This window comes from Miscanthus floridulus, chromosome 8, assembly GCF_019320115.1.
Source record: "Miscanthus floridulus cultivar M001 chromosome 8, ASM1932011v1, whole genome shotgun sequence".
Classification (NCBI taxonomy): domain Eukaryota; kingdom Viridiplantae; phylum Streptophyta; class Magnoliopsida; order Poales; family Poaceae; genus Miscanthus; species Miscanthus floridulus.
In genome coordinates this window covers 111,937,876-111,954,393 of record NC_089587.1, presented here as the reverse complement: position 1 = coordinate 111,954,393, position 16,518 = coordinate 111,937,876, and the positions used below count along the sequence as shown (strand labels likewise).

Here is a 16,518-nt window from a genome sequence, read left to right as displayed (position 1 = left end):
CAAGGGCATGAGGACATAGTGTGCCCTAGTCTTTTTAGTATCAAACCTCCCCTTGAGTGTGAAATCACCCCCAAACTTTGTATTCAAACGGACACAAAGATCGTTGAAGCTAGGAGGTTCATCAAACCATTCTAATTCTTCTTCCATATCCTCAAACATACCATCTTCTCTCCTAACACTTCCTCCGAACAAAACTCTAATACAACAATCCATCTGCAAAAGCATTTCAAGAAACTTCATAAAGTCGTCGAAATCATCGTACGTAATGTCCATACTAACATTATTACATTTTCTAACTATAACTATACTAACTAATCAAATATTAACATCTATATAAGGCTAACTACAACAACTTATTAGACTAAATCCAATGTACAACTAGAGTAAATAACTGTACTAACTAAACTACATTACTTTACTACCTATACTAACTTATTATATTACGTATACTAACTAAACTAACTTTACTAACTATATTAGCTATACTTTGATAATTTTACTAACTTTATTAACTGTGCTAACTATATTAGTGGAGTACCTCGCTGCAGCACCTAGGCGGGCAGCCGCCCTGCGTGACCGGAGGTTCTGGCCGGAGGGGGAGGCATGCCTGCGTACGGGCGCGGTGGCTGCATCGGGCCGCCGGCGGCCTGGCAGGCGCGGCTCGCTTACTGCCTCGATTGGCTTGCTGGCGCGGGCGGGATAGCTGGCATGGGCGGACGCGGCCGCGGCGGACGGCGTCCTCGGCCGCGGGCAGGCGCAGGCGAAGGCGGGCGCGGCGGCACTGCCTTGCTCTGTTTCTCGCGGAACACCGACTGCTCGGGCAAGAGGCAGCGGCGGCGTTTATACCGGGCTCTGCCGCGCCCTGATCCATGGCGCGGCACTACCGCGCCAAGATCGGTGGCGTGGCAGAGCCTTGCCACGTCAACGGCCAGCGGTGATGGTCGTCGCCACGTAAGGCCTCTGCCGCGCCGCCATGCATGACACGGCACAGACATTTGGCCGCGCCATGGTAATAGGCGCGGCCAAAAGTATTAGTTTTTTAAAAAAAAACTGACGGTGTTAGATTTAAAATTATATTAAAAAAAAGGAGATTAAAATTAAAAAAAATTGCAGAAGCGGGAGCCGTTTTTGTTATAGAAGAACTAGAGCCATAAAAACGTGACTTGTCTTAGTTTATCATCACATAAATTATAATAAAATTAGCACCGAAGTCATTCCTGGTAAACGTTTTCCATAGCTACGCTAGAGCTCCAGTGGAGAGAAACTACTTTACAAAAATTCAGAGCCCGAGCAGAGCTGCTCCATATTTTGCCAAACTTTTTCCAATGGCTTCGGCCTTCAGGCTTCAGCTCCGAGGAGCGGTTGCCAAACTGCCCCCCTGCTCCTTACTAATAAGGCCCCGTTTAGTTTCTCCTAAAATCTAAAAAATTTGTACAGTATCTGTCACATCGAATCTTGCGGCACATGTATGAAGTACTAAATATAGACGGAAAAAAAAACTAATTGCACAGTTGGATAAGAAATCACGAGACGAAACTTTCAAACCTAATTAGTCCATAATTAGACACTAATTATCAAATAAAAACGAAAGTACTACCGTACCTAAAACCCAAAAATTTTCGGATCTAAACGCGCCCTAATTCCTTATCCAGCGTGGGCAGCCGTGTCTCCTCTTTCTTATCCAGCGTGGGCAGCCCAAAAATTACTTAATATCTAAACGCGCCCTACCTCCTTCTGTCCAGGCAGAGCCCACGGTTTGTTTCAATGGCTTCGCCGCCGTGTCTCCTCTTCCGCCCCCGCCCGCCGCTGTGCAGCCGCCGCCGCCGCAGCCGCAGCAGCTGGTCCCCCTACCTCCTTCTGTCCAGGCAGAGCCTGCACCGACTTTCCTCACCAAGAACATGCCGCCGTCCAGTGGTGGCGGCAGTGGCAGAGCAGCTCGTGCCGCGGTCGCCCGGTACCGGCCGGCGGATGGGGGCGACGGGCTTCGCCTGCCACTGTTCCTACGACACCGAGAACGGACTGCCAACGCCTTCACCGGATAAGGTGCGTGAGCTATGAAAATGCTGTTGTCGGCATAGGCGCATAGCACCAAAAGCTGTGAGCTTTTTTCAGAGTTTTCAGTTGTCAGTCGTGAACAATTGCCTTGCCATGATGTTATTTTGGTAGGGAAAAAGCTTGGATGAGTGGCCAGTCCTTCGGCGGTGGGATGTTCCATGGGAGTGGCCAACGATTTCCCTCACCATGGTGGCATGTGCAGTAAGGTAATATACTACACCTTTGCTGATTGGTAACATGCATTGGCACTTCCAATTATTATGACGTTGTGTAAGAACAAATCCATTTTCCATTCCAAAAAGGGAAATAAAAGAAACCCCATTTGTGCAAATATGTAATGCGGAGGCTAGTTTGTGGTGTTCTATTGTTCTTGCGTGATTGTAATCCAAAATAAATATAGTATATTGAATTGTTGCAAATGCCTCGTTGAAAATGTTGCTGAATGTTCTTTAGACAGCTTTCTTTTGACAGGGGTAGTTGAGCAATCTATTTTGGAGCAACTAGGTTTTCAAGCTGGGGAGACAACTCTAGATGAGAAGGCAGAAATACTCTTCTTGGGACAACTGTACAGATCTAAGTTCCTATCTCTATGTAAAAACTTTATTTGCACCAGAGTTTTCAATTCACTTTGTGAATATGCTGCATGCTCTGAATATCTTGTGTAAGAGTGACATAACTTGCCATTTTCTGTTTCTGCAAGTGCAGTAGCACGACAGTAGTTGTACTTGGAGTTATATTTGGCATCACCAGTACATTTCGACCATTCTCAGATGATATATTTCTCTATGGTAAAAGTTTGATCTTGCTATGTTTATGTTTATGTTCATTTTCATGTTCTTTCCTATACATCGTTCACACATTAGTTCCTTTCCAAAGATTATGTAACTTAATAAGAGAACTGTACAAGATGTTTAAGTGCAATGAAATTACTTAATATCTAATTTGGATATCTGTGTTCAATAATAACTCTTTCCGTTTGTACTATGGTTGTGTTGTGCTAATTCAGGTTGTTCTTAAGCTGTAGACAACTGTCTAGTGATGCTCGTATCCTTAAACTTTCAGAATTCAAAGAACCACTTAAGCTGCAAAATGGTTGGCTTCTGTGGTCTGGAATCGGCCTATTTGTTGCAATAGTTGCTATTGCTTTAGCAGGTGCTGCAATGACATTTCTCAATGGTGAAACACCACAGAGAGAGGTACAGCCTTTTATGCTACCAGAACTAGTCTTCTGTTGACCTTTCCTTTTTAAAAGTCTACGCCTTTGCTATTTTGACAGAAAAACTAAAAAAAAAAATTTATAGGAAATATGAATATTGCAAGTTAACAGATCTGGGAAGAAGCCCCCTCCCCCCCCCCCCCCCCCCCCCCCACCCCACCCCACCCCACCCACCCACACACAAATGTAGATATTAATTTCATGGTGTAGTTCTTGCATACACAATATTACCGTATAAATGTGAAAGTGCAGCATTTTGTGTACTAGCTAAATATTACCTATAGTGATCCAGTTCTTGAACCTTGTCTTTCAGACGGACTCGCTGGTCCTTTTGTTGCCGCTCATTGGCTCATCAAACGTTAGGTATGGACATATGATTTATCTGTTTTCTCTTTCTTCTTAAGCTATTACAAGTTATTGTTCATGTCTGTATATAGGTCAGGCAAGATAAACTACTTGATTGTTTAACATCTTTTCCTTTATTGCAGCACTGCCTGTTTGCTGGGCATCACTGGGATTTTGGCACCCATTCTGGAGGAAACTGTGTTTCGAGGATTTCTTATGGTATCCCTGACTATGTGGTAAATATGCATGAACTATATGTCTTGTTCTCCTTTCAAAAAAAAAAAAATCATCTTCAGAAGTAGGATGTTTTAAATGGCTCGATCTAACTTTTATTTTTAAGCTGTGAATAAACTGTTCTGATGCAGGTTCTCTACTCCATATGCTGTGCTTATCACTGCTGCAATGTTTGCCTTTGCTCATCTTACACCAGGAGAATTCCCACAGCTTTTTGTGCTTGGTAATTGTTACATCTATAATAGTCATAAAACCACAAAAGAATGTGCAATATCTAAATCTTTGTATCTTAACATAGTTAGACCAAACACGCTGAAAAGATCACATATAATATGTAGAATTATTGTGTTAGCATGATTTGACATTTATTGCTGACTATATTTCCTCCATCCATTTTGTGTGCACAGGTGTTGTCTTAGGATTTTCATATGCTCAAACTCGCAATCTTCTAACTCCTATTGCCATACATGCTGTCTGGAACTCTGGAGTAATATTGTTGCTAACCTTTCTTCAGGTAGATCTTATCTTTCTGGCTATTCTGTTATAGTCCCTTATTTTTCTTCTAAGGTACAATTCATTTAGCATTGGAGTACAGGTCAGAGTAGGGGCAACACATCTAACTTTTAAGTTATATGTTTAAGCTAATCTTAAACAGACTGGTTAAAATGTGGTTATTTGAAGTCAATCAGACTAATGAATGTGCTTATTGTGCTCCAGATGCAAGGGTATGATATCAGGGAGCTTTTGCAGGCATCTTGAAGATTTAACTTGGTTAGATTGATTTCGTCCTGTGCTTTCTTGTATCAGAGTATGTCATTATCAAATACACAATGATAGAAATACGTTCTTTAGACAACCCTTTGCTTAACCAGGTGTATTTAGAATTGATGCATAGCATCTAATTAAAAAACTTTTTTTCTTAAAGTGTGTTAATATTTTACTGTGTTATGAAGTCGAAATTTAGAGCTTTAGAAGAAATCGTGCTATGTATAATCATTTATTTAAGGCAATTAAATAACAGAAGTCGGTTCTGTGATAATTGTTTATACTTTATGACAGGCATATAATTCTATTTCTAGTACATGAAACCATAAAGTTTAGGTTTGGAATATAGGAATTTCACAGGAACAGAATCCTATGGGAAAACAGAAATCTTATGTGACTCCTAGGATTTGGATGAAGCTGCTATACAACATAATATGTTTGGTGGAAGTTTAGCTTGACGTTCAATCTCAAGAAAATTTCCTTTGAATCTCTCTCTTGCCAGTGCTGTGTGCATCACTCTTGTGAACCATCCAAACAACTTTATTAAGGAATTCCCTTGTTCTAGGATTCCTAAACAATCATGTACACGATCCTCAATTCTTGTGCTTTTCCTATTCCATTAAGTTTTCCCAATTCACTTTGTTGCTAACCTACTATTTCAATTGCCCTTATTAACTCCATGAGTTGATACACCGTACTGATTTTTATATTTTTATTGGGAGCTGTGTTGTTAACACATACTCTTGGCCAAATAAACATATCATTAAAATGTTCTTGTAACTGCTTTCCACACTCCATGGATTAGATGATATTAGCCATACTTAAAGATACACACACCATTCTCTTTTTACAAGATTTTTTTCCTGTTCCGAGATACACTTTTCTTGTTACAAGATTTTATTCTTTATGAATTCTGTTGCTCAGTAGCCACTAGCCAGGAGCACTAAATAGTCAGGTAGCTGTCTGTAGGGAAATGTTCCGTCAAAAATATACCATTTTGTTTCATTCGAAGTTTTCTCATCCAGTATCAGTTGTCACCTATAGCTTTATATAATTGTTCGGGTCACCTTTAATTCTTTCCATCGATCAAGGAAAATACTGATCATTTTATTTTGCTTACTGACTCAAGATAAAAGATGGTTCTATTTTTATGTATCCAAACAGTGTGAACTTCATACTGTATGCTTTAGGGTCACAAACACTTCGTTATGTAGCCATAGATAGTAAGACATGCTTGATGGCTTTTAAGATGAAAAAGATAATACTTGATGGATCCTGATCAGAATCAATAGGGAAAATTAGTACCAAGTGTGCCCTAGGATATTGCAGTAGATGGATAAGTAGTGATTCTGATAGTGAACTATGCTTTTACCTGTCTGGTTAATACGTTAGTGTAAGAATGTAAACTTGCATTTAATAATGGATTTGATATGTAGGAGGGTCTTCCAAGTTAAACTGTTTGTGCTCTGCTTCAAAGGGATATTTTCACGAAAGTGACTATATTGAGCTGAATTACGGAGTCATCTGCAAAGTAGTAGAAATAGAAACTCTGTTGGGGTTAGAATTTGTTCTCACCTACATGTGATCCATATTTTCCTTTGTATTTCTAGGTCAGTTCGACCCATTTCCCTTTTCCCAGAAGGCATTTATGTATATCAGATTGGCCAAAAGCATCTCATCAGGCTGGGATATTATTTCCACCATCTAAAAAAAAGTTATGTATACCAGACTCTCAATCTTCCAAGATGGTGTTTCTTTTCACTTCGGCGTTTGTGTATGATTGCAGAGAACTGTGAATGATAGTGACATCAAGATTGCAACCCAGGGGCTTTCTTCAATACTGTATAATTAATCAGCAATCGTAGCTGGTGTCTTACCTGGTAACGTTATTTGAATGGTAAAAAACTGATTATGGTGCTATCTTTTGGATGGTTTCTTTTTCCTGAGAACACATTACACACTAGGATTGGGATGGGGGGTTTTTTTTTTGAAAGAAAATTAGGAATCGAATGTTGCATGTTACTTTGTCAGCAATTTGTTATCCATCGCTGTAACGGTTAGAAGTGCCATGGTCGTGGCTTTGGAAGAATTGGAACGGAAACTCCTGTCTTTTGTGTCATCGTGTGCATGGATAAAGATGGAAAGTGTAAACAATGTTCAGTGTATGACAGGTGACAGCGACTGCTTTCTGCGCTGGAGACTAGGATCTAGAGATGATCTCTGGCTTCTTCGGGTGATCCCTTCCCCACATGATTTGAGGGGGTAATCCCTTCCAATCTTTCTTGTCTAGAGCATCTATTAACCTGCTCTTTGCTATAATATATCGATCACTTTTCTTGTATTAAATGTGAGTAGACAATTTTACCAGGAAACGTAGAAATTTAGATGATTCCTATGTATATACCGTCATTCCTCACAGATGACCAAGGTAAATTACAATTGGATTGATTTCATAAAGTTTACAATTTAGATTTTGCAAGTTCTCAAGTTCAGTAAGTGGAGTCCAATTGTATAAATATAATACTCCCTTCGTCCAGAAAAGAATGCAATTATGAGATCCGTGTAGGTCAAAGTAGCTCAAGTTTGATCAAGTTTATAGCAAATAGTATTAATATTTATGTCTCTAAATAAATTTATTATGAAAATATATTCCATGACTAATCTAATGATACTAATTTTGAATCAGGAATGTTAGTATTTTTTATATAATTTTGGTTAAAGTTCAAACTGATTGAATTCTTGGGAAGCGAGAATTGCATTTTTTTCTTGGACGGAGGGAGTAGGTATTTATAAGTATTTTTTTAGTAGTATTAGTATTTCACGAATGGCCGCATCAAGTTAATTGTGTTCTTTGCAATGGACAAATGAGACAGGATCTCATTTTGCCCATCACTGCCTGCACAATAAATTCTGGGAAGCTACGACGAGAACCATACCTAAAGACTAAAAATGCACTTTGAGCGGAGCAGTAATATACATTTGGTGGAACATCTAGAAAGAACGAAATAGAGCGACCTTCAACAATGAGCGACAAATTAACGGCGTAACATGTTGCTACTAAAGTCTGAGATGGTTTAGTGTTGAGAAGGAAGGCATTTGCTCGGGCCTTGTAAAGGCGCTCTTTTCTGCTTCTTTTGGCTCTTGGGCTCTCCGTGTCTCTTGTGTTCCGGCAAGTTGGGGAGCCTGTTATGTGCCTTTTTAACACTCATATAATTAACTTTATTTGCTTTTCTCTTAATTGAATGGCAGAGGTCCTTTCATTGCGTTAAAAATGTATTTTGTGAACAACTAGAAAGAATTTCAATATTAAAAGTTTGAATACACTTAACGAATCATTCTAAAGCAATGCTTTGGTTACGATGTTCCTATATACATTCATTCTTGTTTCTTGATGTAGCTCGATTGACTCAAAATTTAGAGCACTATGAATTGTTGCTGTAAAAGTATTATAGCAGCACATGTGCTCCTCGTGCCGACTCTTGCTTTGTAAGAAAGAAATGAGATTAACGAAATGCTGTTTGTAGTACGACTCTTGCTTTGTAAGAAACAAATGAGGTTAACGAAATTCTGTTTGCAGTACGGAACACCGACTGGGATGCTACAAGCTCATATTTCCTGGGAATCTGATTTTGTTGTATTCTACTGTATTTTTTGTTTTCAATATAATCCGCAGCTCTTCTACTAGATTTATTTTAAAATAATATATAGGCAGAAAGGTACAATGTGTATGTGGACTAAAAATATATTAAAAAAAAGAGAATACTCCACGGTGAAACAAAAAAGATTTTGAAAATGCAGTGCGGCGTTAAACAAACCCAATCGAATCTTGGAAACAGTTCATACATAGCTCACTCTCTGTTGCCATAGACCTTCAGCATGCAAACAAACACCGTATCTGCTCTTGTCAACACCAACACGGGCAACATGCATGGACATATGTTCCAATGCAAGAAGCAGCAACCCAAGGACAGGATTTGGAAGCTCGCTTGAGTTTGAAGGGTTTGACGTTGACCCGAATCTGCTCTGACATTTTGGGGTTCCAGGCCTGCAATCCGAGGACATGGAAGGAAACATCACGCGCTCCAAATCGAGATGGAGTTTGCCCTCCCAAAGCAAGGCGATTAATGGTGTTGCCGGGAATTGTGGGGACACGAGAATGGAACAAAACTTTTGGCGGGTATTTGACTCGCCCACGCGCACGGGCGAAACCCTGTTTTTCAGCGATTGGAGGAGGCAAGAACTCCCACCGCGTGCAGAATTTTCGCGTCATTGTCTATTGTGATTTAAAAGCCTTTGATCGATCTTGGATGCTCTTGTTTGTGTGGTTTTGCTAGCTAACATAAAGACAAACCGTGCAGGGTATCTACTACTACCCCCATTCCATTTTATCAGGCGCACACGCATATCAAGATTTAAACTTTAAAAATTTTAACCAATAATTAGGCTAATAATTTTTAACTACTATAATACAAATTTTATATGATTAAATTTGTAAAGAGTTATACTATCCAATGATTATAAATTTATAAGCATAAATAATATAATATAAAGCAAATGAATGGTCAAAGTGTATTCTAGACCGTGTCATTCTAACTTGTGTCACATAAAATGAAACGCAGGGAGTACTAATTAAAGTTTTCACTTCAGTATTTGAATAAGTTTACACATGTTGTTTTCGGTTGTTTCCTTCCTAGACGGTAAATGTTAAATAGTCGTCTCCCTACTATTTTGGGCTCGTTTGGTTCCTCTTGAGTCCTTGGAATGATTCCCGGTTGGAATGGTTCACAAATTTGTATAATCTTTGACAAATTGTAATGGTTCCTGGGTCTAATCCAGAGGAACCGAACAAGCCCTTAGCTATTATTCAAGCAAGGCAGCCATTTAAACAGGCGAGATGGCAGTCTAAATGTTAAATTGCAAGGGTTTATGTACTTTTTCTGCATTTTTTAGAAGCAAATTTTGCACCGGATAAAATTCGAAAGACAGTCGGTGTTTACATTGTGTGAACTACAGGATCAGGATTGGCTCACCTCCTATTCAGCACAGCTATCCAGTTAACATGCTAGCATGCTCAAAAGTCCTCCTGTACCTGTAGCAGTATTTTTAAAAACGGAACCTTATGGACTATGGAATGAGCAGCCATGTGGAAGATGCGGTTAAGCAAGCTGACTGTTTTGGAGCAAATTGGACCAGATTTCCACCGTGGCAACTCACCTTCAATAAAATTTAGTGCAACAATCTGTGCTTAGAATAAGAATCTTCTCCCTTCCAGCGTACTTCGCAGTGGCACACACGCTAGCTAGTCAATAAACATATGGAGAAAGTTACACAGGTCAGGCCGTCACTGTCTGTAGGTAACAGAAAACAATTTCTCAAGAGAAACTAAGTAGCAGTATGATTGTATGGAACTCTCTCCCCCTCTCTCTCTCTCTCTCTCTCTCTCTCTGGGTTAGGATTATGTCAAATTCAATTCAAAATGCATTTAGTGGCCACAAATTATTTTAGAATCCCAAAGCACAAACTGATAAAACTAATGCATAGGCTACATGGGAAGGGATTTTTGGATCCAGATACTGGAGGAATAAATCTTGAAGTTCATGCAGATAAAAGTACTACTTGAGAATAGTTCCATCTCCTTCCTGGCCCCGTTGAAAATTTGAATGCCAACAAAAAAAACTACGGTGTATTTTCAGTTGTTTTGTTTACCTGGGGAGGCTCAAACTGGTAGATGAAGTTGCTTAGTTTAAGGATTGTTTTGACTGCCGTACTCGGGTATTCTAAAGTGTGAACCGAAAGGGACTGGGGCAGTCTTATTTCTCCTAGATTTTCTTTATTGAGTCACGAATCCGCCATTAAAATATTACCATGACAGCTTCAAATAGAGAAGGAAGTAGATACAATTGTTTAATCTTCAGAGCGGTGGGCCTCATCTAGTCATTTCAAGCAGCTCTGGCCTTGGTATATATACACATGGTGTGTAATAGATTTGCAACTGCAATAGTATACAGCTCTTGGCTCTTGTCTTCACCTCAGCAGCTTCATCCCTGAAAGCCATTCACAAGATATTACACATACAAGTAGTACACAGCAGAATTTGTAAGTTTGTAACCAGCAAGCAAGCAAGGCTTCAAGCTTCATCGCTTTAGTAGTTTGTAAGATATGGAGGAGAGGACGAATGACATCAACATGGAGAAGTCAGATGAGATCCTCATGCCGGGTTTCCGGTTTCATCCCACCGATGAAGAGCTGGTTAGTTTCTACCTCAAGAGGAAGATCCAGCAAAAGCCTATCTCCATTGAGCTTATCAGGCAGCTGGACATCTACAAGTTTGACCCATGGGATCTCCCAAGTAAGAAGATGCCATCTTTCTTCAGAACTTCTACTACGTAGACCTTTTTGTGGATGATGAATGTCTTGGAGTTCTATGAAATATAAACAATTTTCATTGTTCTTTGTTCATCAACAGAGCTTGCGAGCACCGGTGAGAAGGAGTGGTACTTCTACTGCCCGAGGGATCGGAAATACCGCAACAGTGTAAGGCCAAACAGAGTCACAGCAGCCGGTTTCTGGAAGGCCACAGGGACAGACAGGCCCATCTACTCCTCTGAGGGCACCAAGTGCATAGGCCTGAAGAAGTCCCTCGTGTTCTACAAAGGGAGAGCAGCAAGAGGGATGAAAACTGACTGGATGATGCATGAATTTAGGCTCCCTTCGCTCACCGATCCCTCGCTCCCCAAGCGTCCGATCGACAAGACCATTCCACTCAATGTAAGTATTGGCAATCCATATTGTGCCTGTTCAGTTCAGGAGCTAAATTCTAATGTTGTTTTGGCAAGTTCTGAATGAAGTCCTTTTCTGTGCCACAAACAACAGGACTCCTGGACTATCTGTAGGATCTTCAAGAAAACCAGTTCCATGGCGCAACGAGCGCTGTCGCATACCTGGGGGACTCCACTGCCTGGGGCAACAGAGGCAGACATGTTCACCGCGTTGCAGTCAGTGCAAGCTTCAGAGTTTGCTCTTGAGAGCTCACTGCAAGTTGCACCGCCTGCACCTGCAGCTCAGTTCACCAGCAGACATGGCTTGCATGGCCAGCAGCAGCACAAGGGTAACAACCCATCTCTGGACGGCTCCTCATGCAAGCTCATCAACTTCAACAGCAGCCCATCCGAGGAACCCCAGAACTTCCCAATCACCTTCCCTTTCGAAGTGCATGCGGCACCGCAGAAGGCTGCGGCTGCGGGGCCAATCTTCTTCGGCGCGCATCCTGATCATCACCTCAGTGGATTCGTCGTCGATTCTTCTGCCGATGTCAATGGCGGCATCGGTGACAGGAGTCAGGACTTTTCCACCAGGAAGCCTAGCAATGGCTTCAGCACCTACAGCAGTGACTGGGGGGAAACTGCGGGGAGGATCAACTTCCCGTTTGATCTGGGTGCAGATTCTTCAGAGTGGAGATGCAACATACCCTGGGAGTCCTTCCTGACTAGCCCAGCTGCTGTCCAGACTGAGCTGCCACACTAGTTAGCAAATTGCATTGCACTACGGAGAGTGAGAGGTACTATCTCATAGGTTACAGTACATGTACAGTCTACAGTTGCTGTGATGAGTGTGTCAGTTTCCTTCATCTGTTAGCATTTCTGTTAGCTGCAGAGACATATATTTTTGTTCAGTTTTATAGGCATATAGGCATTGTAGGAGTGCCATGTACATACCATGAGCTATATAGGCATTGTTAACAGCAAAGCTAACAGAGAGAAGGAAATATTGTGTTGTACATACACTATTGAGTTCTTCAGTGTCATCAAAAGATAAATATTGCACTTTCAGTGCGAAAATGCTGCAAGTTTCAATATTACATCAACGTACAATATCTATCATCGTCTACGGTGGCCTTACGTTACATACTCTACGAAAATGTTCTGTTAGCCGCAGAGACAATTTTATTTCTATATATCAAAGCGGTTTGGTTTGGTCGCCTCTCAGGGTGGCCATGTCGCCCTGAATTCCCCTGGCCGTCCGATCTCGCGTTCGACGGCCCAGATCGCTCGAAGCGGATTCTCGATGGCAACCGATTCTGGTGCTTCCCCCCCCTTATCCTCTGCTTCTCTCGCTTTTCGTTCAGAACCCGGAGAACCAAATATATACTACGACTCCCGCTTCTTCTTCCAGATTCGTCTGCTCCCTCCTCTCTCTCTCTCTCTCTCCCCCCATCGGTCTCTCGCTCTCCATCCCCACGCGAACGGGGGCAACGGTGCTAGCCACGAGCGGCGCTTGGCGGCGGCGGCAGCAGCCGTGCTCCTCCTCCTCCTCCTCCTCCTCCCTCCCTCCCTCCCTCCATTCCTCTTCTGCCTCTCATCTCCGTTTCTCCCTCCCCTTCCTCTCTCTCTCTCTCTCTCCTTCCCTCCCGATGCGGCGGCCGACGGAGCAGCCGGCTCCCCACGCCGCATGCGGCTGGCCAGAGGCAGCGCTCCGGCACCTCCGCCGCTCCCTCCCCCACCCTCGCGTCCTCTCCCTTACTCTCTCCCGAAGACCGCGGCCCCGTTTGCTCCGAGGAAACCCTAGGTGGCGGTCTTCATCTCTTCCTCTCTCTCTCTCTCCCTCTCCTTCAGGCACGCACGAGTCCCAGCATGGGCGGCGCGGTGGTGCGGCCTCCCTCTCCCCAAGATGCGTGACGCCCAGCGACGCGGAGGGTCCGACGGCGCACGGGCGGTGGTTGCCCCCTGGCACGACGGCGCACTGACGTGGCCGCGGCCCCCAGCCGCACCCCACAGTGGGCTCGGATCTTCCGGCACCACTACGGCTGTCACGTAAAGGTGCGCTCTCTCTCTTGCTTCCCTCCCCTTCCCTTGCCGGCTCCGGTGACGGATGGTTGGATTTCTCCGCTTTCCATTCAATCTATGCAGTAAATCGGGTGCCAAAAATCCCCTTTATCTCCTTTCCTACGTTGCCGGCGTGCGCGAAGGCGGGCGTGATGAACTAGTTCAGTTATATTCAGTTTTGGCTAGGGGTGCCATGGACACAGCCTGGATTATATTGCACTTTCAGTGTGAAAATGTAGAGCCTGTTTGAGTACTTATGACTATGATATATCGACAAATCAACAAAATAAATAATACACCTTCGCGATGCCTTATAGTGATCTTTGCATAGATATTCCATCGTGTATAAACATCAGGAAAGAAAGAAAATGGTTTGGGCAGTTCATAGTTGATCGAACAATCAAATGGTGGTTACAAATTTTGTTGATACTAGCAATAAACCGAGGCTCATTGGTTGTGTAAGAAATAGAATGGAAATGAAGAGCAACAACGAGCAACATGGACGGAAAAAGATGCTACAAACCAGAAGGTATTCGACAAAGCTGATCTTACCCAGATATGGTCTGAATTCATAACAAAGCAACTAGGGGAACAGATGTCCCGATATTCCAACAATTCAAAGGCGAACGGGATTCCAGTGTCCAGACTCTCTAAACTCAACACTTCAACAGGTATGTCTCACATGCTAAATGCTCAACAAGGCAACTCGATTTTCCATCCACCAAAATTACTTATCGCAGTGTACAAAACAGTGCTAGGCTTCCATTCCTGGAGCTCTACTTTGCAGCTGTCTTGTCCTTGGTTTTCTGTATTTTCAGGACCTTCTTGACAATCTTCTGCTCCTCAACCAAGAAAGCACGGATGATTCTGCATAGAGTAGTTGTAACTCATAAGACTACCAAGATGACAGATCCTGGGCTCAATATATCCACCTCTATTTACTCACCTCTCCCTAACAGCAATTCCAGAGAGTACTCCACCATAAGGACGGTTCACAGTCCTGCGGTTCCTAGACAACCTAGACCTTTTGTACTCAGCAGGCCTCAAGTGGGGGATCTGGAGATATGGGAACAATATATTAGGCGGAAAAATTCACAGCAGATGAATTCCAGTGACTCTTTGGATCTGTTCCGACAGGGAAATTAGCAGATCATGTGAAGCAAATGATGAATTATGGAGAATATTATGCCATGGAAACAACCAAATAAATAGTCCAAGCACACATAAAAGACAAGCTAACACATACGGTGGTAACCAACCAATTGAAACTTTAACCTCTAACAAAAGCAGAAGGCCTAGGAAATGATTCTGATGGAACTAACATGACAATAGTATATTTGATCAACAGGGAAAAGTGGGGAAATCAACTTATCTTATTTGGCTTCAGTGCCAACATCTGAACATAAATGTTTGCTTGACAGAATGTTGACACAACCACACCATTTCACCCGATAAGCAATTCAGTGTTACACACAATATCATATGTAAATAAACAAATACAACATAGGACATATGAACACAACAATTTTCTTCAAGAAAGTTTGACTAGGGTCAGCCAACTTGTGAAGGTGATCTGTAGCATGTTCCTCACAGTTCAAGTCATAACTCAGCAGGGCTTAAAAAATAACATGCACATTCTCCTAACTTTTCAGTTTAACGCAAACAGTCTCACCTAAGAAATAACATATACACAAAATGATGAATCTGAAGCAAGCAGTTGTGTGATAAGCAAGAACACTATTTTTCAGTTTAAAGATTACTTGACAGATCTATAATGAGTCACTCTGAATCAAGTATGTGATAAGCAAGAACACTATTTTTAAACAACAGTTGCCAGTAACAATTAACAAGTAACATGTTTTCCCCAAAATGGCAGCAATAGGGCGTAACTATTTTACCAAGTACTTTAATTCCACAAGGCACTGCCATTTACACAAGGAAAAGATTTAGACAAGAGTTAGTTATTGGGTGTGTTTGTTCGGAAGCTTCCCAGGCAACCAGCTGACCAGGCAGTGATCCTGACCCCAGGCAGTCGAAATCGGATGCCTGGGGTTGCAGCTCCTACCAAGGAAGGTTCCCTGGAGGCCAACCAATCAGCCCCTAAAGACCCATTTACCAACAGACATCGTCCGATAGACCTATACAAGCACAATGTGGCAGCAAAATTGCCCGTGTCACCGCAATTCATATACCATCGCAGGACAAAATATAATGTAAACCATGCAAGCAACCAATTAAAATCTACTAATTCACAACATACAGACATCGTCCAATAGACCTATACAAGCACAATGTTGCAGCAAGTTGCCCGTGTCACCTCAATTCATACATCATCGCAGGACAAAATATAATGTAAACCATGCAAGCAACCAATTAAAATCTACTAATTCACACCAATTACTTCAATATAGATAGCACAAACATAGCTACCAGTTCCCCACCGCGGTACCAAAGACCAATGCATCACACCGAGCAGAGTAGAGCAGCGGTAACAATCAATCACTCACCCCCTGGATCTTCTTCCCGGTGACGGGGCACTTGGGCCCGCTCGCCCTCTTCTTCGTGTACTGGTACACAAGCTTCCCACCTGCAAGAATCCAGCGAACCCATCAATACAACCAAGAACACAGCACAGATCAAGAAACCACGGACTCCTCCCAGATCGAGCAGGAATGAAAAGATAAGGCGAACCTGGGGTCTTGACGACCCGGGTCTGGTTGGACTTGGTCGCGTAGCTGTGACGCTTCCGGTAAGTGAGGCGCTGCACCATCTCGCCGCCGCCGCCGATAAAACCCTAGTGAGGCTGCGTGGGTGGGGGGAAGGAAGGGCAAGAGGAGGGAAGGGGAGAGCTTCGCGGCGGCGGCGATAGGGGTATAAATGGTTGGCCCGGGAGGCGACGCGGAGCGGACGGCTAGGATTGATTGGATTGATCTGGCGGGCGGCGGCTGGCCGGATTGGGCTTCTTGTTTTAAGATGACGGGCTCAGTTTTAGTCATCCAGACAATTGTCCACTTCGGCAGCACTACGTTATCCTGCTTCCTGCCCACTTAGCACTGTAACCTCTACTAGGCCTATTCGGGA

At 42.8% G+C, this 16,518-nt stretch overlaps 3 protein-coding genes across 5 annotated transcripts; 2 read left to right on the top strand and 1 right to left on the bottom strand.

Annotated features, from left to right (window-relative positions):
- The first annotated feature begins 1,737 nt into the window (after nucleotides 1-1,737).
- On the top strand, nucleotides 1,738-6,337 carry LOC136473283 (uncharacterized). 3 transcript variants are annotated; one of them, XM_066470956.1, is made up of 11 exons: nucleotides 1,738-2,043; nucleotides 2,167-2,261; nucleotides 2,513-2,620; nucleotides 2,761-2,843; nucleotides 3,118-3,251; nucleotides 3,585-3,634; nucleotides 3,760-3,852; nucleotides 3,982-4,073; nucleotides 4,258-4,364; nucleotides 4,568-4,621; nucleotides 6,052-6,337. In XM_066470956.1, the coding sequence occupies exons 1-10, from the start codon at nucleotides 1,765-1,767 to the stop codon at nucleotides 4,607-4,609; spliced, it is 1,083 nt and encodes a 360-aa protein (XP_066327053.1). In that variant the 5' UTR covers nucleotides 1,738-1,764; the 3' UTR covers nucleotides 4,610-4,621; nucleotides 6,052-6,337. The 3 variants fall into 3 exon arrangements, with proteins under 3 accessions (XP_066327053.1, XP_066327056.1, XP_066327054.1); XM_066470959.1 differs by having other exon boundaries at nucleotides 4,568-4,658; nucleotides 6,226-6,337; XM_066470957.1 differs by having other exon boundaries at nucleotides 4,568-4,658.
- Nucleotides 6,338-10,631: 4,294 nt separating this feature from the next.
- LOC136473282 (protein FEZ-like) lies at nucleotides 10,632-12,139 on the top strand. Its single transcript, XM_066470955.1, has 3 exons — nucleotides 10,632-10,964; nucleotides 11,082-11,383; nucleotides 11,489-12,139. Exons 1-3 carry the CDS (start codon nucleotides 10,775-10,777, stop codon nucleotides 12,137-12,139), a joined length of 1,143 nt encoding a protein of 380 aa, XP_066327052.1. The 5' UTR covers nucleotides 10,632-10,774.
- A 1,818-nt stretch (nucleotides 12,140-13,957) lies between these two features.
- On the bottom strand, nucleotides 13,958-16,292 carry LOC136473280 (large ribosomal subunit protein eL34). The gene is made up of 4 exons (XM_066470954.1): nucleotides 16,129-16,292; nucleotides 15,945-16,024; nucleotides 14,384-14,493; nucleotides 13,958-14,304 (listed from the first exon to the last, which is right to left on the bottom strand). Exons 1-4 carry the CDS (start codon nucleotides 16,205-16,207, stop codon nucleotides 14,214-14,216), a joined length of 360 nt encoding a protein of 119 aa, XP_066327051.1. The 5' UTR covers nucleotides 16,208-16,292; the 3' UTR covers nucleotides 13,958-14,213.
- Nucleotides 16,293-16,518: the final 226 nt, after the last annotated feature.